Source organism: Protomyctophum parallelum (assembly GCF_964188405.1).
Source record: "Protomyctophum parallelum genome assembly, chromosome: 1".
Lineage (NCBI taxonomy): Eukaryota > Metazoa > Chordata > Actinopteri > Myctophiformes > Myctophidae > Protomyctophum > Protomyctophum parallelum.
In genome coordinates, this window is record NC_139697.1 from 37,153,813 (window position 1) to 37,177,685 (window position 23,873).

The window sequence follows — 23,873 nt, forward strand, 5'->3', positions numbered from 1 at the left end:
GCACCAAATTTCTCATCTCCTCAATCATACCCTCCCTCACTCTCTCTCTCTCTCTCTCTCTCTCTCTCTCTCTCTCTCTCTCTCTCTGTCTGTCTCTGCCCTGCCCCCCGTCTCCTGTTCAGTAGGAAGAAGGTGAGCATCAACAAGGCGGCCATGTCGTATCGTCAGGAGAAAGGTCGTAAGCTGAGCTCTCTGGATTGCAGCATGACGGACCAGAGTACGCTGCAGCAAGATGAGAAGATGACACACTCTTTCATGGACGCCCACGGCTGCAACACTCGAAGTAAGAGAGGCACAAATTTGCGTCTGTTTTCTGAGACAAAGAATACATTCATAGGAAATACATACAGTATACATAAAGTGGTGCCTATACATACTGTACACAGCATCATATGTTGTGCTTTTGAAATGTCTGCCCAGATGAACAGCGTTCCTCTGTGAACGAGTCAAGCAGCCTCCTGGGAGGCTCCTCCCCTCACCGCCTCTGTCGGAGGAAGAGCTCTCCCTATCACACGGGTCAGCTCCACCCAGCGGTACGCGTGGCTGACCTCCTCCAACACATCAACCAGATGAAGACTGGCGAGGGATACGGCTTCAAGCAGGAGTATGAGGTGAGAGTTGAGGGGTTGCGTATGTAACACCCGGAAATCGAACCCGGGTCTCCCATGTGGAAAGCCAGTATCTTAACCACTAATCCAAAGGGATATCCCATGACTAGTAAATAAAGATCACACTCGTGTGAAGTGAGGGGCGCTAATATATTAAAGTCTAACTCATGTTTTTGTGCATCTGGTAGAAGTATAAGAAAGGGAAGAAGAAGAGGGGGGTGGGGGGGGGGGGGAACAAGAAACAACAAAATACCAAATATCCACATATTTACATAGTGCCTGAGATAAGATATTAAAAGGTGCGTGAGCAGCAGATGTATGCTGTGCAGGTCCATGAGAAAAAAAAAAAAAAAGTCAAGTCTGTGTAATCCATCTAATGATCACAAAAATATATGTATTACATGCATTTTATTTACTTTTATCAGGGTTAAATATTAAAGGTCCAGAGATTTTGAAGTTGTGTGTAAATTTGTCCTCTTTGAAAAATCCTTCTCTTACTTCGAGTCCTTCACTACCTCGAGCGCCATACCGCTGGCATTAGCAATGGTTCTGCATCTGTGTTGTTGAATGCCTTAGCTTTACGTTTTCTTGCAATTGAGCTTGAGCTGCATTCCATTCTACTGCCACCAGTATTAGTTATTTTCTGCTGTGTCCGACCGAGACTATAGGGAAATGTCATAATTGCATACTGTACATAATGCTGCAGACAACTTCTGATTACTTTATGAAGGCTGCACTGAACATTTTTGAGTGGTGCAACCACTCCTACATCCAGCAATGTCCGTGTACCTGTTTGTATACCTGTATGTATGTGTGAGCACGAGTGGTGTGCGATGCATGAAATTGGAACGAGAGAAGTATGTGACATGGCTGCCACCTGCTGGACGCAAATCCAACTTCTGACTGCCACGGTCTGTGAGGCTGCGCACGCAGCACAGAAACAGAGTTATTCAGCTTTTAGTTTGCCTGTATAATTGGAGGTGGACGGGACCGCTGTTGTGCAACCCGGTCTAGGTTCGCTAAAGAAGGAAAGGCTGAGCCAAAATAATAATGAAAAAATTGTTCTCAGCGGATTGATATCCATAATAAAGCTAATCTGACGGAGCAGAGAGAGAGAGAGAGAGAGAGAGAGGAGGGGGGGAGAGAGGGGAGTTGCACCACTCGGTTCACACAGGTGTGATTTTATTTTATATTCATCAGCCGTGCAATAAAGTGTAGCTTTATTTCAGGCCCATGGCAGAATTAATACAGCTAGACAGTATTCCGGGCACTGTAATTAGGCCTTTTACAAATTAAATCCCCTTTCTTTCTCTTTGAACTTTGATACAAAGTTTCTCACTTCTGCTGGTGGCGATAAACCTTTTTTACCCTTCATCTTCTTCTGCACATCCACCTGCAGGAATCCAGAAACACATTTTTAGATTCATTAAATGATTCCCCGAGGCCCAACAAATTTACCTCCCAAAAATCAATATGACGGTCGCTTTTTTCAGTCTGGCTCCTCATCCTCATTGCCTGGAGAAATAAACAAGATGAACAGGATCAGCGTGCACACCGCTGTCACACTTCATAACGCTTATTTAAGTTATTTCCCACCGGGTCGGCACCATTGCCATTGATCTCGCCTTTTTCTTTTGTAAGGCATTGTGGGCGTTGAGGTGGGTGATAACAAGCGATAGAGCAACATCTGGATTCTGATTAAATAGACACACCTTTAGCTTTACTCCAATAGCCTACTTAAGCTTTCAAAAGAATCACACTCGTGTGAAGTGAGGGGCGCTCTTATCATCATACATCATCACATTCCGGCCAATCACTTTTGGCGTCCTCACTTTTCTGTCCTCACTTTTTATCTTCACTTTTTTAGCCCTCGGCCAATCGCTTTGGGGTACACATGCACACACAATGCTGGGCATCAACAACAACAACAAAATACTCAAGTACAGATACACATGAAATGTATTTAAGTACGGTTAAGTAAATGTACTTTGTTACTGTCCACCACTGGCAGTAAGTGATGCAGTGAAGAATGTACGGCTCTGTGTGCAGGAGATGTGCTGGATGTCAGCGAGTTCCCAAGGAGAGCGTTGAGATGGACATAGGTGGATGAGACAAGCTTCTTAAGTAGGATTAGAGCAGGTATTACCTGTGTTGGATCCGGTGGCCGAAGTAATCCCCTGATCACAATGCTGTCCCTGGTTTGTCCCGCAGGCCTCAGGTTTCTCCCAATTTGTCATTCCCCTTCCCCCAGGGGATTGGACCACCTTTGATGAGGGACTCAGTACAAGTGTGTGATTGTGCCCAGTGCGGAGCTAGGCGATCAGGGTGAAGTGGCCCTGGCCCTGCTCACTGTTCACTCTCAACCAAGCACTTTTTATTTTGAGCCAGACCGATCTGTTTGGCCAATACCTGTATATAAGCCATTATTTGACTTTTTTGTTACGGTATCTGCAATTTTACAACCAATGTGTCCTGATTATTATTATTTTTTAAGACATTTTGGGGGCTTTGATGCCTTTATTGATAGACAGTAGACTGACATTGCAACCCAGGGTGCCCGGACCACCACACCGGCGGGCCCTATGTGTCCTGATTTCATCCCCTTTCAACCGGGCATGCATATTAGGTTGCGTGCCATTATATGATTTTATCACAGATAGGGTTGTCCCTATCTGATCACGTGACCGGAAATCGGGGCCGATAACGTAATTTCCAAATGATTGGAATCTGATCGGGGCTTCCAAGACGTCCCCATTAAAATGAGGAACAGCTCTTTCAAAATAGCAGATCTATGCGACGCGATGTGAGCATGAACGTGTTCTATAAAACACTGTTGTGTTTATAATTAGTATCATTCATACTATTTTGTGACCTGTTCTTTGCAGAGTTTTTTCGATGGCTGGGATGTGACAAAGAAGAAGGACAAGGCTAAAGGAAGACAAGATAGTTTACTCAACCGTAAGTCACAATTACTGTAGCAACCCAGTTATCTGTATCAGTAGGACTAATGATCAAAACATGTGGTGTCAACACTCCTTGTCACTGACACGGGGAATCCAAAACACCACTGCATGGAATCACACAAACGTGCATAGTTTTGTATATTATTGTTTGTCTTTAAACCATTCATACCTGAGGCCGATTCTACAAATGTCTTCTAAAACTCTGTTTCATGTCAGGGACCCCCAAAATGATGTGTCATTGGGACCCCCATTCCATTGTTTTGTTCATCGATCAACACAGTTTATGCCACAAATTAAATATATATATCTGTCTAAATGTAAAGTGTGGGCGGCAGTGGGTCAGGGGTAGAGTGACCGGATGGCAACCGCAAGATTCACAGTTCGAACCCGGGCTCTCCCAGAGTTCGTGTCGAAGTGTCCTTGAGCAAGACTCTAATTGCTCCCGATGCGCAGGTTGGTGCCTTGTATGGTTTCCTCCGGCATCGGTGTGTGAATGTACTTTAATGCACAATCTCTGTAAAGCGCTATATAAATGCACCATTTACCATTTAAATGCAATTAAGTTGTCAATTAACTTATCAATTAAAGTGATGTATTTTCAGATGATCGTCATCAAGTCAAACTGCACTCTTTGCTGGCAGACCCCAACTCTGACTCTGACTACGTCAACGCCAACTACATCGATGTAAGTCACTTTAACTCGTCCCTGGCTAAGGACTCCTTTAACGTCTTTTTAATGATATCCCACCCGCCAACGACGCCTTTAACGTGTTAATTAGCGCTCTATTTAATGATAAAACTATAAAGTTGGCTTACTGCTAATTAAAGCTCCCCTCGAGCGGCAGCTCCGTGATCGATTGCTTCCAGTCTCTACTAGACCCCCATTAGAGCTGTGATTGACCCAATCTCTACTAGACCCCCATTAGAGCTGTGATTGACCCAATCTCTACTAGACGCCCATTAGAGCTGTGATTGACCCAGTCTCTACTAGACGCCCATTAGAGCTGTGATTGACACAGTCTCTACTAGACCCCCATTAGAGCTGTGATTGACCCAATCTCTACTAGACCCCCATTAGAGCTGTGATTGACACAGTCTCTACTAGACCCCCATTAGAGCTGTGATTGACCCAGTCTCTACTAGACCCCCATTAGAGCTGTGATTGACACAGTCTCTACTAGACCCCCATTAGAGCTGTGATTGACACAGTCTCTACTAGACCCCCATTAGAGCTGTGATTGACACAGTCTCTCTCTACTTAACCTCACGTCACCAGGCTTTCCACCTCGGAGAAAGATATGTGATCAACAGTTCTTTATTTCTGTGGTAATCCCCTCCTATATTCAGCTATAAGTGTATGTTCTTCGTCCTACATAACATTATATTCCCATTGACAATGAATGGAGAATTTTACGTCATATAGGTCACATTCATACCAGAGAGCTTTGCTGCGATTAAAACGAATCCTGCTGCGCATTGTCAGAAAGTGCGCTTCGTTTGGCAGGTGTGAAGGCTCATTCGAATCCTAATGCGCAGCAAATAACCGCATTTTACTCCGCCCAAAAACGTGGGTTTCGCTTCGCTTCGAATCGCACTTGACTACGATTCGGTGCAGGTGTGAATGCAATCTGCAGTAAATAAAGGAAATGAAGCAAACATAATGTGGCGGGTGAGGAGCTGAACACAGTTGGAGACGGATAAGGCATATTTTACGCAGCGCAAAGATGTCCCGTTACTGTGGATAGACGTGGTCGAATAAGGAGACTGAAGCCCTGATCGAAATGAGGACGAGTACATTAATCAATTGCTTAAGAAAACACATAAAAACACTGCAGTGTATTATAGCCTACATAATATCTGTCTGTCTGTCTGTCTGTCTGTCTGTGCGTGCCGTAAACATGGAGTGCTGTCACTGTGTGGGACTGGGGAGTTATATCAGTGCGCTCATGCAGCGCTGTGCTGCATGCCCAAAAGAACAGTGTGTGGCGGCTGCGTGCGTAGAGAGAGAGAGAGAGAGGGGGGGGTCCCAGACGGCACGACACATGCACGTTATGAGTGTAATTTTATCACCATAGATTTCACTGTGTAGGCTATAGTTTATGAATGGAACACATTGATAAAAGTCCCCCCTGCTGCGTTTCCAATTGCTGCGAATGACAGTGTGAAGGCAAACCCCAGCCAATTAAATATGCAAGAATCCCAATTCCCCGCCCATACGGATCTGAGTCTACCGAAGTATTAGGTGAGAATCTGACCATAGTGTCTGAGCAAATAGGCATAGTGTCTATTTCACGTCAGGATGATTTCACACAGGTGTGATTTTTTTTTATACTTTTTGGTTTTTAACCAAACTTATTTAACCAAACTTACAGCAACTTTAAGTGTGCTAGCACATTGGTACATAGCTTCCTCCTCAAAAATTCTACAAGTTCAAATAAGCTTGGAGAACCATGCCTTGTGACCAAAAACGCTCATATTCGCCACATGGCACCACATTTGGCTCCAATAAAACAGGCTTGATCCTCTCATCTGTTGTTGGTTTTTATTCTGCTGTTAGCTCATAAAGTAAAGGTCATTCAATTTCAGAGTTGGCACTGAAAAGCCTCTCTTTATAAACTCTGGCTCCATTTTAGCATATAATAGATGTGAAAGTGAAGCTGTTCAATATAGAGCTTGTTCTACTCTCTGAATACTGTATTAGGGCCATTAGTTTCACCATTGTGTCTTTGACGAAAGCAGATGGAAGGAGGACAATGAGGACTGGATTGGTTGTAGATGCCTGACGCAGCAGCGTTATGTGGACACTGGACGGAGATGATTTGAAGAGGAGCCATTTAACCTCACTGCTTGTGCAGCAGCTCCGTGCCAACTCTCTTTAGAGTGAGAGACTATTAGAATGAAAAGCTCTCTGGTGTCATTGAGCGTGAAAATAAACCATAAAGAAAGAGAGTTGATGTTTGTCTTCACCAACTCTGTGACATAATTACTCCCTTTGAACGTGATTCTCTCCAGGTGGCTTGTTGCTTCTCTTCTCAGTTCCCACTGTGTCACATGTGAAGTGATGCCCTCGCACTATCGCATGCTGCAGGGAGCGCACGCACGCACGCACGCAAGCATGCACGCACGCACGCACGCACGCACGCACACACACACCACACACACACACACACACACACACACACACGCACACGCACGCCAAGTCTCGACTTGATTCCTCACCTGAGTAGCCAATATCTAGGGCTACTATGACTCACCAGGCATTCTCTTTTTGGGAATGTTTTTTATAATGATGGGATTGTGTGTCATATAATGTAACTCTTGATACAGTTGTTCTCTATTTTGTCAATCTCTCCTCGTCCATTGTAACTCGACAACAGGTCTAGTCTGCAGGCTGGGAATCTGCTACAGGAGCAGAAGAATAATTGCCATAACCATGGGTCCCCAGATGCATTTCAAAATGTATTTTTGTTTTCTTCCCCCGGACAGTGGCGTGAAGGGTCGCTGGGCGACACGTCGACAAGCACGACTCCCACTGTTCTGATCACAATAACTAGCTCTTGTATCCTTCCCTCCCTCCTTCCCTCTCTTTCTTTTCTTTCCCCTCCCCGCTCCCCAACCTTTGGCGTCTCTTAGATTCGGATAAACAGGGAAGTAAGTACTTGGCTTCTCTTCTCTTTCCAATTTTTTCCATCTGCCCCGCCACGCCCATCTATTGCCCCCTCTGTATCCCTGCCAGCTCTCCATGGTGTCCTTTCCTCCCTCCTGCTATGAGCTGATGGTCCTTCCTGACCATTGCTATTCCTCCGAGCCTTCCTGACCATTAGTTTAATTGAGCCAAACTGGCTGTGGCTGCTCTCCACCTCCCTTCTTGCATGTGTAATCAGATCCTCAGGTGGAGTTAGATGTTGATGTTGATGCATCCTGACACAGGCCTGGCTGAGAGTCCACACAGACTCCACACAGAAGAATCCATTTAGGTCACATTGTGCATGCATAGAAGAGTCCACTAGGTCTCATCATGCATATCTCTGCATCTCTCGGGCAGAAAGTGAAATGTTCATTTCTTAGATAAATAAACAGACAAAAAAAACATCAAAAAAGTATGTGTGGCTTAAGTGGCTTTCACTCGTTAACTTTTCCTGTGACCACCGCGCTCTGACTTATGGTGCGTCCCCATTCAAATAACATTATAGATATAAAGGTAAGGGGTCGCACACACCAAGACTGCGTTTTTTTGTTTTTAATCTTGCATGATGGAATGGGATGTCCAGCCTTCATCAGTGTGGAGGCTGGACAGCCCAAACGTCTGTCATTCCATTCACTCGTGACATCACGTGGCAGCCAAGTCTATGGACGTTTGCTTTAAGTGCATACAGTAGGCTTGTGCATATTATGTTTTTCCTTTAGTACCACAGACGAAAAACAGTCTTAAGTCCAAATTTCATTCTGACCCCTCCACGAAAAGGCCTCGTCCTGACCCCTTATCTATCATTTATACATTATGGATAAATAGTGTGGACTTGGACTGTTTTTTGTCTGTGGCATTATTTTGTTGTGTGTTATTTTCCTGTGTCCTCACTTGCCTCCTGTTCGGCACCGGGGTTGACAAGTTGACAAAAATGACACGTGTTGGTCTGTGGGAGTTCGGCACCAAAAGGCTCATGGGAATCGTAGTCTGTCCATCTCCACTTTATTCCGGCAGCCATGACAGTTGCAGAATGACATTTCGGTGGGCTGCCTGGCTGAATATGTACAGTAATTACATAATTGTCAGTGTGTGACATATTCTGTGTCTGTGGTACACGTGCGTATTATGTGTGTGCCGGAGTTGGATCCTGAGCTATAGCTTGGGAATTAATCTGGCTGCACCTCTTTACATTTTTACTACACAATGCTTTGGCTTTGGAGGAGGATTAATCCACAAACAAGGCAAATCACACTGTACCATAGCTGCTGTAACGCAGAGCTGAGAAGAGAGGAGAAAGCTAAATCAGTCAGAGTCACTCGGGTATAATAAGTCAAAGATCACTCATGTCTGCATCTGGTTAACCAGGAGCCACAGATGCATGCTGGGAGATGGCAGTCAGCCACCATTGGCATGCAGTACTCTCACTCTGTTCATAACAGACACCGGCAGGGACAAAGACCTTCATTTTGTGATTCTAAGTGAGATACCACAACAAAAGGCTGCTCAATAAAAAGCAATCATGGATGGCAGAGCACACATTCATTTTTGTGGGCTGTGAAATATGGTTTTATTAAAAAAGTGCAGCAGACATTTTTCTGCTACCGACTCTTGAAGCTCTTAGACCAAATGAGACATGACTTGACGCTGAAAATGGAGAGAGAGAGAGAGAGAGAATGGAGCGAGGGGCCAAATGAGAGTTCCATGTTCATATCGTGATTTTTATAATTATTAACACACACTCTCTGCTTCCTCCAACATCTTTCCTCTCCTCCTGTCAACTTCATACAGGGCTACCAGCGATCCAACCACTTCATCGCCACCCAGGGTGAGTATCGCCCACGGAATACGTATCATAACAAAGAGATTTACAACCTTTTTAATTTCAAGGACCCTGCAGTTTGATTTGCATTTGGCCACGGGCCCCTATTCGATGTCATGTTTGATTCGTGGCACCCCTAACCTACAGTAATATCCTCACTGTTCATTTAACTCTGGGTTTGTGTGCAAACGTAACCACGTGTGGCCGTAAGGGTCCATTAGGTTACATTTACACACTTGCAGAGTTACAGACCCTCAAGTCTTCAAGGACACCTGAGGGTCCCTTGACCCCACGTGGAGAACCGGTGGTATAACGGGTTCTCAACCTGTATGTTGGGACCCCCAGATGACAGTAAAGTGACAATTTAACCCATTCTGACCTGAGATCAGATTCATGCGAGGTTTCCGCCGGACACACACTGGTCTGATGAACCCATTCTGACCTGAGATCAGATTCTAAAAATGTCAGTCGCTCTTAGATTTTTCAAAAAATAGCAGACCTACAAGCTCGTATCGCGCCACTCGGTGGCGCGATACGAGCTTGTAGATCTGCTATTTTTCAATAGCTAAAGCATGACATGATGCCAACACCAAAACGGGTGCCCGGTCAGAATGGGTTAAGGACTTTTAAGCCTTTTTTTATTTATACCTAAAAAATATAAAAAAATAATATACCATTACTGCAGAATTCAACAAACTACTATAAAAACTGGTCAAATAGTATTCATAAGAAAGAGGCATTTTGTTTTTAAATAGCATATTGCTATACATTGTTTTTAAATGCAATCGGATACAGTACTTTTTTGGATGTATGGAATGTCAAGGCCAGAAGGTAGATTTTTTTTGCCACTCAGTCATGCTCATGCCCGCATAACTTCCGGGTATGATGATGATGATGTCAAACGCATACCCTCTATTCCAGGTGGTGAGGTGGTCAGTCCCCAGTGCAAATCTGATCATTTTGGGGGGCCGCGGCCTGAAAAGGTTAACGACCCCGGCTATCACACAACAATGAAGGGGTCACATGTTTTCACATTTGCGTGGACGGAAACGTAGGGACATTGGGTGTTGGCTTTTCCATGTGCCTCCCCAGCTGTCCATATTGTAATGAGCTGGTATAACGAGTTGAATAATTAATGTGCAAACAAAAGGGGAAGCGATGTGTCACCACACTCCGCCTGACTGACTCCTGACAACCGTGGCTTTGTCCTGTACCTCATAAAGCGGTCCCGGTGTGAACTCTGCTATCCACTTGCCAAATCAAACGAGTTCAGATCTGAGGCGCGTCTGAAGCCTGTCCTAGATGTAAACACTGACACCTGTCAGTCAGTCCCACGCTGTTACGCCATCTCCGTGTGAAGTGGTTACTTTGTGTCTTTCTTCTGCAGAGGAGAGACGTGTGGTGGTGCATTATCATTCTGTACGTTATACAAAGTATGATGTCGCCCTGCAAACCCCCAGGCACAAACACACATTTCACAAACACAAATAAACAGAGCTAAGAAATCTTCTGTTTATTCAGTCAGTGTCTTTCATCAGAGCGTAATCCCCCTCTGATTTCTGTCTGTCTTTTGTCTTTGGATGCAACCTTGCTGCTTCACAAAAAAAGAATGTGCAGTCATGAATTTTGTCTCCTTTTCTCTCACGCGCGTTTTCTCATACTGCTCCCCCCCCAACCCCGACACCCCTCTCCCTCTGTCTCTCACACCATCTGTCTGCATTACTTTGTCATGTGCGTGCACTGCACACAAACGCACGCACACACACATACATACACACACACACACGCGCTACACACACTGTTCAGTGTAACACATCAACGGAGGGTGTTTGCATATGAATAGTCTGCCTCTCTGTGGGCTGCTTGCTGCAGAATCCCATAGAAGCTGATCCAGTGAGTTGAGCCTGGAGCCACATGTTCCTGTGTAGGAGAGCAGCAGGTGCTCTGCATGGGCCCGTTTTAGAATTAACCCATTCTGACCTGAGATCAGATTCATACGAGGTTTCCACTGGACACACACTGGTCTGATTAACCCATTCTGACCTGAGATCAGATTCTAGAAATGTCAGTCGCTCTTCGATTTTTCAAAAATAGCAGACCTACAAGCTTGTATCGCGCCACTCGGTGGCGCGATATGAGCTTGTAGATCTGCTATTTTTCAATAGCTAAAGCATAACATGATGCCGACGAAATGGGTGCCCGGTCAGAATGGATTAAGGTGTGGGAGGAGTTGCATGATGTGGCGTCTGAAAGCACAGCACAGTGTGCCATGCATGCGGATCGACTCAGGGAGTGGCATCAATCAGTGTCCGTTTCTCCTTGGACCCTCTGGCGATGTATTGACAGACACCCCGCTGACGCTGGAGAAATGAACGTAACGTGTGATATCGGCGGTGCATGTGGGGAGACTGACTTACCAAGCAGGAGAGTGAGCCACGAACAAACCCCATGGAGAAAAGGAGCAGTCAGTCAAGGTGTTGTTATGAGAGCCTATACTGATCCATGGAGCGTGCTGTCTGTTCACCTCGCTGTCTGCCACAGTACAGCCAAGACTATGCTGTTATACGCAGTGGTGAAACTCAAAAGTAACTCAGTACATTTACTCCGGTACTGAACTTAAGTACAATTGTGTGGTATTTGCACTTTTCTTGAGTATTTCCAATTTCCAGTATTTGCTGACCCAGTAATGAAATGATTCAAATGAGCTTGATGCATATTAACACAGTTTGAACGTTGAAGGACGTTTTTATTCCAACAGATAGACTTTTGGAATTATTAGGTGGTTTAAATTACATTACAAACACAGCTCTGTTTTTGTGTGTTTTGTTTTGTTTATTTATGTTCTAGAATTGAATAGTAGTTCTCAAAGAAACCCTTAAAGGCCTTTAACTCAGAGTGTATACACTCCAACCAAATGGACCCAAATGGTTCCTTGAAATGTAGTGGTTACCAGACCAATTTCAAGGAACTTCATTAGACAAAACTGATCTTTAGGCTATTCTGTTTTCTAAGCATGGCAGTGTGGTATATTTTCAGCGTGCAGCGATGGACAAAGAGAGGAGCAGGATATCGATGTGATGAGTTACGAAGCGGCAGCTTTATTTTTCATTAAAAAGCAGTCCAAACAGTCAAAGCAAAGTCAAAGGAAATCCTTCGTGGTTCACTGGATTAACAACACACGGTACACTCGGGCCGAAAATGAGTCAACCGGATCCAGTCCCCACTAAACATTACAGTCCCTGTTTATATTCTGTAAACTAGTCCCACCCTCTCCCCGACATAAGGTAGGCGTTTACTGACTCTTGACCAATGATAAAATCCCTTTCCGGTTGGAGAGAGAGGCGGGACCTGGGACAAAAGCCTGTGACGTTCCACCTCAGACAATACCCTTTTCAGGTGATAGTAGTTTATAATGAAATTTAACAAAACTTAAACGTAACTGTAAACAATTTATAAACATGGTTACTCATACCTTAAAAGTATATAAAAAATGGAAACACTTAGTTAGGAAATGTTACGGAACTATAAAGTAAAACTGAACACTAAATGAAATGAATTAAGAACAGTGTGAACCAGTGACGAAGACTATAATTCTTGTAGTCCCATAGTACCTTTTAAGAATAAGCACCAACATGGTGAAACCCTATGTTTTTATCATACCTTTTAAAGGAGACAAGTTAAACTCACTATAAATAGTTAGAGTCTCATCTTTCTATAGTAACAGATTGTTATAAAATCATTGAGTTTTAACCTGTGGAGTTTTACAAGTACCAAATGGTCCAATGGTCCTGTGGTAATTTCTAAAACCTCTCCCCTCCAGGGAAGAGGGCTTCAAAGGAGTTAGAAACAATGACCCTTTGTTTTCACGTGTGAAATGTAAATGCTCCCTGTCTCTTAGTTTTTGAGAGAGAGAGAGAGAGACTTCACGCTCTAGTTAAAAATAGCTTATCTTGACTTAGTGGCATATTGATTTAGTTAGTAAGTTCACTTATAGAAATTATACGACAGCAGTATATTGTAAAAAAGACATGATGTGTTAACAGTGAACAATGTTTTAATTGTGTTACATCAAGTTTCTATCAAGTTGACAGCTTACTGAAAGGTGATAACGAGGGAGTGTTCATAGGAGTCGTTAAATTGTGAGTTGAATAAATTACCCATTATCCTTTAGATGGGATTTTCTCAGCTTGGACCATTCTGGTTTAACAAGATTCAAATGAGAATATCTGATTCAAATGTGTTCCGATTTCAATGAAGGACACATATCTGTAAAATATGTAAAGATGACCATGGGCTACAGTACTTAAGTTGTGTCTCTGTACTGGCAAAACTGTAGGCAGGTGCTGCAGCTGTCGTGTGATATAATTATTGTGTTTTAAAAAGGCAGCTCAGCCTTGCAAGCTTCGCTCGGGGCACAAACACATGTCATGTTAAGACAAGGTAGAAAATAATTATAATGCAAAGAAATACAAGTGCTGCTCTAATTAGATCTTTTTACAGTGATTTAGCCTGTTAAGCTCAAATACCTCCGTTGGCCCGAATGTTGCCATACCTGTGTGGGCGTTTTGGTGAATCAGATGTGTCTGGTTTTGGGTTGGATTCACTGTCAGATGTGGTGTGGTACCACTACTCCTAACTGTTCCTCCAGCTTTGTTTTTTTGTGATGTAATAGTTTGAAGAAGCATTTTCAGAATAGAGCTACTGTAGCTATAACATCCTCTATACAGATTTTGTCTGTATAGAGGACTTTATAAGCCATGAGTTCATAAGCATAACCATCAAGAGCTTATTTGAATGGTGAAAATATAAAGTAAATCTGACCAGCTACTGTACTGTTGCTCCCTCAACAGAAACAAGTCAGAGGGCTGTGCCAGCAATACAGCAGGCCAATCGAACTAGTATTCTCATGAATAATGTGAATACAACCCAAACAAACTGAACAATGTTTTGTGAAACCGAACAGTCTTTGGTGGAAAAGTGCTGATATTTACTTTGACTTTGGTCACTTATTGTATTTGTCTCTTCTTCTTTTTCTTCTTCCAAAAATAGCAGTTATGGCTTCTCGTGAAACGGTTCTCGTGAAACTTGGCAGTGAGGGCACGGTGAGGATGTGAAGCCCACGACCATTGGCCAAAGGGTGGCGCTATCTCACTCATTTGGCAGGCATAGCTCATGAACCGTTTGACCGTCAGCAATAAAACTTTGATACACATATGCGTCTCCTCATGCCGAACAACTTTCATGTTGACTTTTGACCTCTGAACTTTAGATCACCCACCGTTTTGAATTATATTAAAAACAGATCTCCTCCCGGGATCTTTGATCAAAATGCACGAACATTTCTACATATTTGGACCTATATCGACAAAAATAATCGTGAGGATCTTTTTTAAAGGAGAATTCCATACTAAAAGGCTTTCTTACCTTTCTTTGTAGTTGTTACGTCCCCACCAAAGAGGTCCAGGTGTTATTTTGTGCAAAAGATCCTTATTGGCTATTTCCCCTACCATAAGCCCTAAATGAATTGCATTGAATTGATTGGGAATTGAATGGGGCTAGGGGTTGTTGTGCTAATTCGCTTATTTCCATCGCTCAAAATTATAATTTCTTTGTATATATCCTCTCTTCATAATGTAAATAATATCCCAAGCGGCACACTTTACTACTTCTTTCGATGGAAATAAGCGAACTAGCATAACACCCCATAGCCCCATACAATTTCCATTCAATGCAATGCAATTCATTGAGGGTTTATGTTAGGGAAAATAGCCAATAAGGAGTTTTTGCACAAAAAAACACCTGGACCTCTTTGGTGGGGACGTAACAACTACAAAGAAAGGTAAGAAAGATAAGAAAGCATTCTATCATGGAATTCTCCTTTAAGTGAAAAAAATGAACGATTTATGAGTCAATGGAAATTGTAGTTTTATGAAAATTCTGCTCCTGCCCCTAATACATACAGTACATGCAGAGTCACATGTTTATGAAACTTTACAGTTTGGTAGAGGGTCATGCCAAATAGGGGCACTATAGAAAATGAAACCTTTGAACAGGCATAACTCAGTGGCACTGTTGAGCAGCCTAAAAGGGCCATTTCACACTGAGCACTTAACGGCAACCAGCCAGCGTTGTTGTTGAGCAGCCTACACCGCTCAGTTCACACGGGTGTGATTTGTCTTATTGCTTGGCCACGTCTTATCGCTGCTTGCAGCTATATTGTGTATCCATCCCGATGGGAACCATGACTGATAAGGTGTGACCTTCTTCAGTGAAGGTCATGTGAATCAGTTACAGGAGATGTCACACAATGTTCCTATCAAGCTGGGCGGGTGTCAAGAAGTGTTAAAAATGTATGTATGTGTATGACATATTGGATCATAAAAAAAAGACACAGCATAACCAGCTCGGCAGCCAACATGAGATAGAGCCTTGTGATATTATCAGAGGCACAGTGTAATGAAATCAATGAAAGTGTCATCTGCCCTGAGGACTGTGATTTGTGTCACCAAACGACGCCTCTGTGAGCCAATGCAGGGCTTTGTTTACGCAACATCTCAGGATTTGTGGGTATATTGAAATGTCATTTCTCCCAATATGAGAAGAACACAGAATGGACAATAGTTCACAAATGGCACACTGTTACTCTATTCTCTGGCATGGATTACACTGTGTCTGTGTTGATGGTTATTGCTACTATTTGCCCTGACTTATGGCTCATCTCTCCACCCCCTGCATCCTCTCTGTCTGCACCTCGGTCTCCTTCTGTGCCTCATTTTATTTATACGCCTCCATCTCTTTCTTCATCTGCATCTCGTTCTTTGCCTCTATCTTTTCTGCATCTCCATCTCTTTCTGTCCTTCTCTGTTGCCTGTTTGTGTGATGCGCACCCGCCCTCCTCCTCCACAGGTCCCAAGCAGGAGATGATCTATGACTTCTGGAGAATGGTTTGGCAGGAGAACTGCTTCAGCATCGTCATGATCACCAAGCTGGTGGAGGTGGGCAGGGTACGTACCTCCGACCAAACCTCCCATCCAGGAAGATAGATGGAGGCAACATGTATTTATGGAGCTGCCCTTTATCATTTGTTACATACAGTAGATGTAACAGAGCAGCGGTTGTAGCTCTCCTTGGTCGATGATAGGGTCTTGCCGGTCCCCAGTGGAGAGCCATGAGTAATCACCAGTTACTTTGATGACAGTGCTACAAGGTCAGCCCTGATGCACATCCCCTTATCTACGGTACTCCACAGAGGAGAGTGAGCTCTTTCTGAGGAGAAACCTGCGTTTATAACCCAAGGCTGAGTGCAGGTGACAGCAATACACTATACACTATACACCAGCAATTTGGTATATAGTCTTTTTTATTGGCCTAAAATAGTGTCTATATACTTATATTCATGAATCCACTTGCTGACCGGCTGTCACTATTGGTCAAACTTTCCTTTTGCTTTAAGTAGCATGTGACATGTCAAACTAGGGGGTTTTCAGAATCATGAAAACCCCCTAGTTTGACATGTCACATGCTACTTAAAGCATGAGGTAAGTTTGACAATTTTGCATGCCATAGGATGTTAATGGTAGGGTCACAAGAAACCCCAATAAAACAATTGCCCAATAGTGACAGACGGTCAGCAAGTGGATTCATGAATGTATGTATATAGACAATATTTTAGGCCAATAAAAAAGACTATATACCAAATTTCCCACTTTAAACAAAAGACTATTACGTCCTTTCAACCTTGGCCAATCGCTAGGCGCTGTCCGTGGTGCTGAAGTGTGTGTGGAGGGGGGGGGGGGGGGGGTGAGAGAGAGAGAGAGAGAGCGAGAGAGCAGAAATGTGTTCATTACTTACTCGTATTACTACTGTATACTACTACTGTGAGGATGGCATAGAAAGTTGTGGCAAATTGCAGGTAGCAGATCTACAAGCTTGTAGATCAGCCGCACAACTAAGACAAATAATCACACTTGTGTGAAGTGAGGGGCACTCTTATCGTCGTACATCACATTCCGTGCTCAGCAAATCAAATAATTTCTGTGGTACCAACACAAAGCTGGGCATAGGAGGGGCTAGCCCTCAAAAACTCTTACCCCAACACCAACTTATTACCCCAACACCTAACGCCCCAACCTGAAACCCAGTGTTGGGGAGTATTAAGCTACATGTAGCTGAGCTACGTAGCTGAGCTACATTTTGCTGTAGCTTGTGGTATTTTAGCTACATTCATATTTGTGTACCTCGTCAAGTAGCTCAGCTACCTTTTGGGTCATTTTTTGTAGCTTAGCTACTCAAGTTACAAGCTACAATTTTGGGCAATAACATGAAAGAAATATATTAATTTTGACCATTGGTTGCTGTGTTAATTCTTGTACTAGAACCCCCTTTGAAAAATCAAGGACTGTTCCTTTTTCTGATTGCTTTGAGGGCATATCAGCACTTGACAGCTGCCTCTAATTGGCCTCTGATTGGCCCTGGTATCACAGGGTGGGAGGGGTCTCCCAGGGGGGAGCAGGGGTCTCCTAGAGGGGAGGAGGGGTCTCCCAGAGGGGAGCAGGGGGAGGAGGGGTCTCCCAGAGGGGAGCAGGGTGGGGGGGTCTCCCAGAGGGGAGCAGGGGGAGGAGGGGTCTCCCAGAGGGGAGCAGGGTGGGTGGGTCTCCCAGAGGGGAGCAGGGTGAGGAGGGGTCTCCCAGAGGGGAGCAGGGTGGGGGGGTCTCCCAGAGGGGAGTAGGGTGAGGAGGGGTCTCCCAGAGGGGAGCAGGGTGAGGAGGGGTCTCCCAGAGGGGAGCAGGGTGGGGGGGTCTCCCAGAGGGGAGCAGGGTGAGGAAGGGTCTCCCAGAGGGGAGCAGGGTGGGGGGGTCTCCCAGAGGGGAGCAGGATGAGGAGGGGTCTCCCAGAGGGGAGCAGGGTGGGGGGGTCTCCCAGAGGGGAGCAGGGGGAGGAGGGGTCTCCCAGAGGGGAGCAGGGTGGGAGGGGAATCCCAGAGGGGAGCAGGGGGAGGAGGGGTCTCCCCGAGGGGAGCAGGGTGGGAGGGGTCTCCCAGAGGGAAGGAGGGGTCTCCCAGAGGGGAGGAGGGGTCTCCCAGAGGGGAGGAGGGGTCTCCCGCATGTACATTCTCAATTTAACGCTGAAAAATAAAAAGTAGCTGAGCTACTTTGAGCTACTTTTTCCATGTAGCTGTAGCTTTACAAGCTACATCTCTCCAGGGGTAGCTATGTAGCTTGATCAAGCTACTGCCATGGTGAGCTACTTGTAGCTTTACAAGCTACGCTTTCAAAGTAACTTGCCCAACACTGTAGTGAAACCTTTCCTAATTTATATACGACTAGGAAAATGGTCCGCAAAATGTCTGTTTCTCAAATTGTACAATACGTTTGGTCTTCAAAAGTAGAGTAATGCAATTACTCACGCATATTATTTTAAACTGTGTTTGTCCAGATAAAGTGCTGTAAGTACTGGCCTGATGACAGTGAACTGTATGGAGACATCAAGATAACGTTGCTGAAGACTGAAACTCTAGCAGAATACACCGTCCGCACCTTCGCTATGGAGAGGGTGAGTCTGACACACACGCATGCACACACACACACACACACACACACACACACACACACACACACACACACACACAAGTATTCACACCTGACATTTAAAACAGCATAGACCCTGAAACACAAAACATGACAAAAGACCGAGATCATCAAAACTTTACACAAAAAGAGAAGACATGACTCATGATTCAAATAATACATCCCACACACACATGTATTGTTATTCAACCTGGACCATGCCACCCACCTCTCAGTTCTAATGCCAACCACGCCAGCTGTGCCCTCTCTACAAGGGCACAGCTCCGCACCGCCAAAACACAGCATGCAACTGAAACAATTGTCCGTATTTCGATTATGTAACAAGAAGAGTAAAATCTGTCTCAGTCTCTGCTACGCAGTCGCTTTTTAGACACCTCCTTCCTCTTCTTCTTGGCGGCGTATAATTCATCTCCACTTTAGATGTATAATTCATTCATTGTTATATAAATCATTCATTGTTAGGTATATCATTTCAATTTGCGAGCCTGTCCTGATGATAGCATCTCAGTGAGACTCTCTAATTGTTTGTGCAGAGAGGATACCCTGCCAAACACGAGGTGTGCCAGTTCCATTTCACGTCCTGGCCGGAGCACGGCGTTCCCTACCACGCCACGGGACTGCTGGCCTTCCTGCGCCGCGTTAAGAGCTCCATGCCCCCCGACGCCGGACCTGTGGTGGTGCACTGCAGGTACCTGAGCGAGCATGCACGCACGCACATACGCACGCACGCACACACACACGCACGCACGCACGCACACACACACACAGACACACACACACACACAGAGACATCCTGTCTCTCCGGCGGTCCAATCTCACAAATGTGATGTTATTAGAGTGTAGTGAGTGGTTCTCAAACGTTTTCATGTCAAAGACGCCCAAATTGATGTATTTGACTGCATACCCCCTTCTGAAAATTGTTTGTTCCAGGGACCTTGATAAGGGAAGAATTGTGTTGTTACAAATATTCCACACATTTTCAAGATTTTACAAGCTGTGACTTTATTTTAATTTCTTTTAAGATGTTTCTTTTTTTTTACTTTTTCTGCCTCCATTGATATGTTGCAAGTAATCTGACAGGAAATGGGGAGAGAGATGGGGGGGAAGACACACGGCAAAAGCCGTCGGAATCGGGAGTCGAACCCGCAGCACGCCATCAGGCTGGCTCAGCAGCCTAGGTGCCCAGACGGTTGAGCCGTCTGGGCACCTAGGGCCCAAGCTGTGACTTTATAGAACTGCTATTTTCGAATAGCCAAAGTATGACAGGGTTAAAGTCATTTTGTTAGGACCCCCTCAAGGAGCCCTGGGGGCCCCCATACCCCACTTTCAGAACCGCTGTTTATTTTTGAGGGGGCTAGCCCCTCCAACGCCTGGTTTTGTGTTTGCCCCCCATGACGTCATGTGGCAGCCAAGTTTATGAACCTTTTATGTTCGCCTTTGTGCATGCCTTCCCATGATGTCATGCAGCTGCCAAGTCTATGGACCTTTTACTATGACATAGTGCAAAGGCAGCCCTCACTTCACCACAAGTGTCATTTATTTGTATTTGTATCATTGATAAATCCCACCTGCCTCGCGCCGGCTCTATCCAAACGACGCCAATGGGTCACCATGCAACTCCTTGCTCCCCCTACCCAGAGTTAATGTCGAAGTGTCCTTGACACTGAACCTGTCATCTGTGTATGAATGTGTGTGTGAATGGGTGAATGTAATGCACAATCTATGAAAAGGGTCTTGTATAAAGGCCCAATATACATTTTCCATTTAAGCAAATCACTTGCTTCTTGCACTTGCAACAGGACATATCACTACGCTGGGACAAGCGCTAAAACCGTTTATTGCGTCTCGACCCATTGGTGTGGTTTGGGCTTAAGAGGTGACCACTGACCAGCACTCGATTGAACCGTGTCAACGTTTTGCCTTCTCTCCAGCATGGGGGCGGGACGGACAGGCTGCTACATCGTTCTGGACGTCATGCTGGACATGGCTGAATGTGAAGGCGTGGTGGACATCTACAACTGTGTCAAAACCCTCTGTTCCCGACGCATCAACATGATCCAGACAGAGGTCAGTTTCCACTATCATAGACTGCATATTTACACAAATTAAGTACCTTAATTCAAAACATGGAATATGCCCTTTAGCCTCAGTGGTGTGCAAGCGGAAAGGATGGAGTATTCTCTCTCTCTCTCCCTCTCTCTCTCTCTCTCTCTCTCTCTCTCTCTCTCTCAATAGCAAGCAACAGCAGCACTGTCTCTCTCTCTCTGTTTCTGGCGCCCCTACTGGCCCCTACTGGTACTCATACTGGTGCTCACACATACATGTCACGGACATTGCTGGTTGTAGGAGTGGTTGCACCACTCAAATAAAATGGTATAGGAGTGGGAGTGAACCTTGTATTTCGCTAATCAATAACAGTGCAGATGGGCGTCGCTCCAAATTTGGTGATGTCAGTGCTCTCCGCTGTGCTCTTTTGGGGAGGGGAGGGGCGCGGGGGGGGGGCACAGATCGGTGAACCAATAGGATCCACCGGCTGTTTGAATCCGCCCCTGTAGACTGTAAATCACACCAAAGTGTCTGGGACAGTCAGGAATCAAGAGGTTTTATTTGTCACTGCTCACAGTCACTAACGCATACAGGTATATGGAGCAACATTAAAGGACACGTTTTTAGTGTTGTTGTTTTAGGCTTCGTGTGAAGTGTGGCCAGTCTATGATGTCATTCATGTAGTATTATGATGTCAGTATTATGACATTTCAATGTTTGTGCAAAGTTTCAGCTTAATTCAATATTCACAACAAAAAATGTGTGTCTGTCTGTCTGTCTGTCTGTCTGTCTGTCTGTCTGTCTGTCTGTCTGTCTGTCTGTCTGTGTGCGTGTGTGTGTGTGTGCGTGCATTCCGTGCGTGCGTGCATGCGTATGCACAGTATATGATATAGATTTGACTGAGAGCCTGCCATCGCGCAAACTTCAGCTTTTCACCTGAGGAGATTTTTTTTTCAAAATGAGTTAATAGCACAGGCAGACTCTTCACATACTAGAGCATGTCTGAAATAATAATAAAAATACATAAAAATAATAATGTAAATATGAAATAAATGCTTAAACATGTAGCTAGGTGACCACAGAAGTGAACCTTTCAAGCCTGTTTTCTCAACTCGCTGTTTTCTGCAAGACATCATCACATCAGTGTTTTGTGAGGGGCAAATTATCTCCTCTCTTTCCTTCAAGTGATGTAATCATTTGCCATCTATGATGTCACACAGAGCCATCAAATGATGTCACAGTGTACAAATTATGTCACAGTGTACAAATTCTGTCAGTCTGTTTGCCTGAGGGAAGCACTTCACATATATCCATTCGTACGTCCAACTTTGAATTATAATTCTATAGCTGTTCTAACTGTACAACAGCTTTATCCGCAGGAGAGTTATCATCAGGTTAAACCCTGATCCCCGGTGTGGACTGACCGTTGCGGCCGTGCTCAGGAGCTGGTTGACTTTCAGGGCTTCGGACGGAGTCCTGTTTTCCACACCCCCACCACCAAGGAGAACCAGAAGCGTGGCAACACAGCGACCCACGTTGTTCGGATTCAGGAGCATAAGTCCTCGATACACCCACCGGTGCATATCCGGTTCAGTCCTCGAGATATCTTAATGGGGAGCTACATCAGTAAACCTGAAGGTCCTGCTACCGGTCGACGTCCTGGATCTGTTCACCATCGAGATCAACCACAAGAGAGTGTGAGCCAACAGAACCATGTAGTCGCAACTCCCAACAGAAAACAGTCATTTTCTGGGGGGCATGTCGGCACTGCGAGTAAATTCCCAATCGCCCCTCAGCGCCATTATCCTATGAAGTCAACAGGCACTTCCTCAGCGGGGGTTGTAAGGAACATATTTGCATATTTGTGGGACAGTTCTCCCAGCTCTACGGTGCTCCCTAGCCCAGTTATGGTGAAGATCAGTAGGCCAGACCGTAGCACCTTCCACATCTTGTCGGCTCCCTCAGACCCTTGCTCCAAGGAGACAGTTCAAACTGTGCTCGAAGAGAAGAGCCGCAAGAGGGAGGCAGTTGATGACCATGGCGAAACCTTTACGTTGGAGCAGAAAAGCAAAAGAATATGGAATGACAGTGATAGCCCAGTTGCGGAGAAGATCAGTAGGCCAGACCACAGCACTTCCCACGGCTTGATGGCCCCCTTAGACCCCTGCTCCAAGGAGTCAGTCGTCACGGTGCTCAAAGAAAAAAGTTGCAAGAGGGAGGCAGTTGATGACGATGGCAAAACCTTTACAGGGGAGAAGCAAAGCAAAATAAGATGCAACGACAGTAATAGCCCAGTTGCGGTGAAGATCAGTAGGCCAGACCACAGCACCTCGCACGGCTTGATGGCCCCCTTAGACCCCTGCTCCAAAGAGTCAGTCCTCACGGTGCTCAAAGAAGAAAGTCGCAAGAGGGAGGCAGTTGATGACGATGGCGAAACCTTTACAGTGGAGAAGAAAAGCAAAATAATACACAATGACGGAATCGCACATTGTGCCTTTGGGCTCAACAGAGTATCCCAATTCCTCCCAAAGTCGAGTACCCTTAAGCGAGGCTTGGACTACATGGCTGAGGAGCCCACCGTGAAGAGACTTCGCACATCCTCCGTCATCAGCAGGTGTCCATCTGGCTCAGTTCAGCACGCCTGGCTCAAAGAAAGCCGCAAGAGGGAAGTTGTTGACGACAACAATGATGAAACCTTAACAGTGGAAAGCAAAAGAAGATGCTACGAATGTGGGGGTATAGCACAGTATTCTTCCCTTGAGCCGTTTACGTCTAACGACGTACAATGTCAATTAATAACCGAGACAGGAGCCCTTAAGCGAAGCTTGAACTACACAGCAGAGGAGGAGGAGCCATCACCCACGAAGAGACCTTGCATCTCCTCTGTCAGCTCATTGATTGGCGGCCAGTGGCCAGTGGCCAATGGCTCAGTCCGCAACCCGATACACAGCTCCTACAGCTCCACTAAAGCCTCTTCTTCCTTAGAGACGTCTGGCAGAATGGCTGCAGACACTGAACCCACTATTTCCAAAGTGCCCACTGCCACCCAGGTTCTTGCTGCTGTCTCGTCAAGCCCGACCAGCTGCGATGGCAAACGGAAGCGCAAGATCCAGCTGTCCAGCCATGGTGGGGAGCAGATCTCTCTGCGTCCACCCCCAGAAT

The 23,873-nt window shown here is 45.3% G+C and overlaps 1 protein-coding gene across 6 annotated transcripts in view; it reads left to right on the plus strand.

Annotated features, from left to right (window-relative positions):
- The window catches only part of LOC310869716 (receptor-type tyrosine-protein phosphatase U-like), a 176,688-nt gene that overhangs the window by 139,800 nt on the left and 13,015 nt on the right, over window positions 1–23,873 (plus strand). For 3 of the 6 annotated variants that reach the window (XM_083780577.1, XM_083780581.1, XM_083780582.1), the window contains exons 15-24: window positions 123–283; window positions 421–611; window positions 3,494–3,566; window positions 4,174–4,256; window positions 7,205–7,222; window positions 9,048–9,084; window positions 15,985–16,082; window positions 18,514–18,630; window positions 19,199–19,353; window positions 20,597–20,732. In XM_083780577.1, the coding sequence (XP_083636703.1) occupies window positions 123–283; window positions 421–611; window positions 3,494–3,566; window positions 4,174–4,256; window positions 7,205–7,222; window positions 9,048–9,084; window positions 15,985–16,082; window positions 18,514–18,630; window positions 19,199–19,353; window positions 20,597–20,732 (1,069 nt within the window). The remainder of the gene's footprint in view (window positions 1–122; window positions 284–420; window positions 612–3,493; window positions 3,567–4,173; window positions 4,257–7,204; window positions 7,223–9,047; window positions 9,085–15,984; window positions 16,083–18,513; window positions 18,631–19,198; window positions 19,354–20,596; window positions 20,733–23,873) is intronic. The other 3 variants (XM_083780578.1, XM_083780579.1, XM_083780580.1) reach the window with 3 other exon arrangements.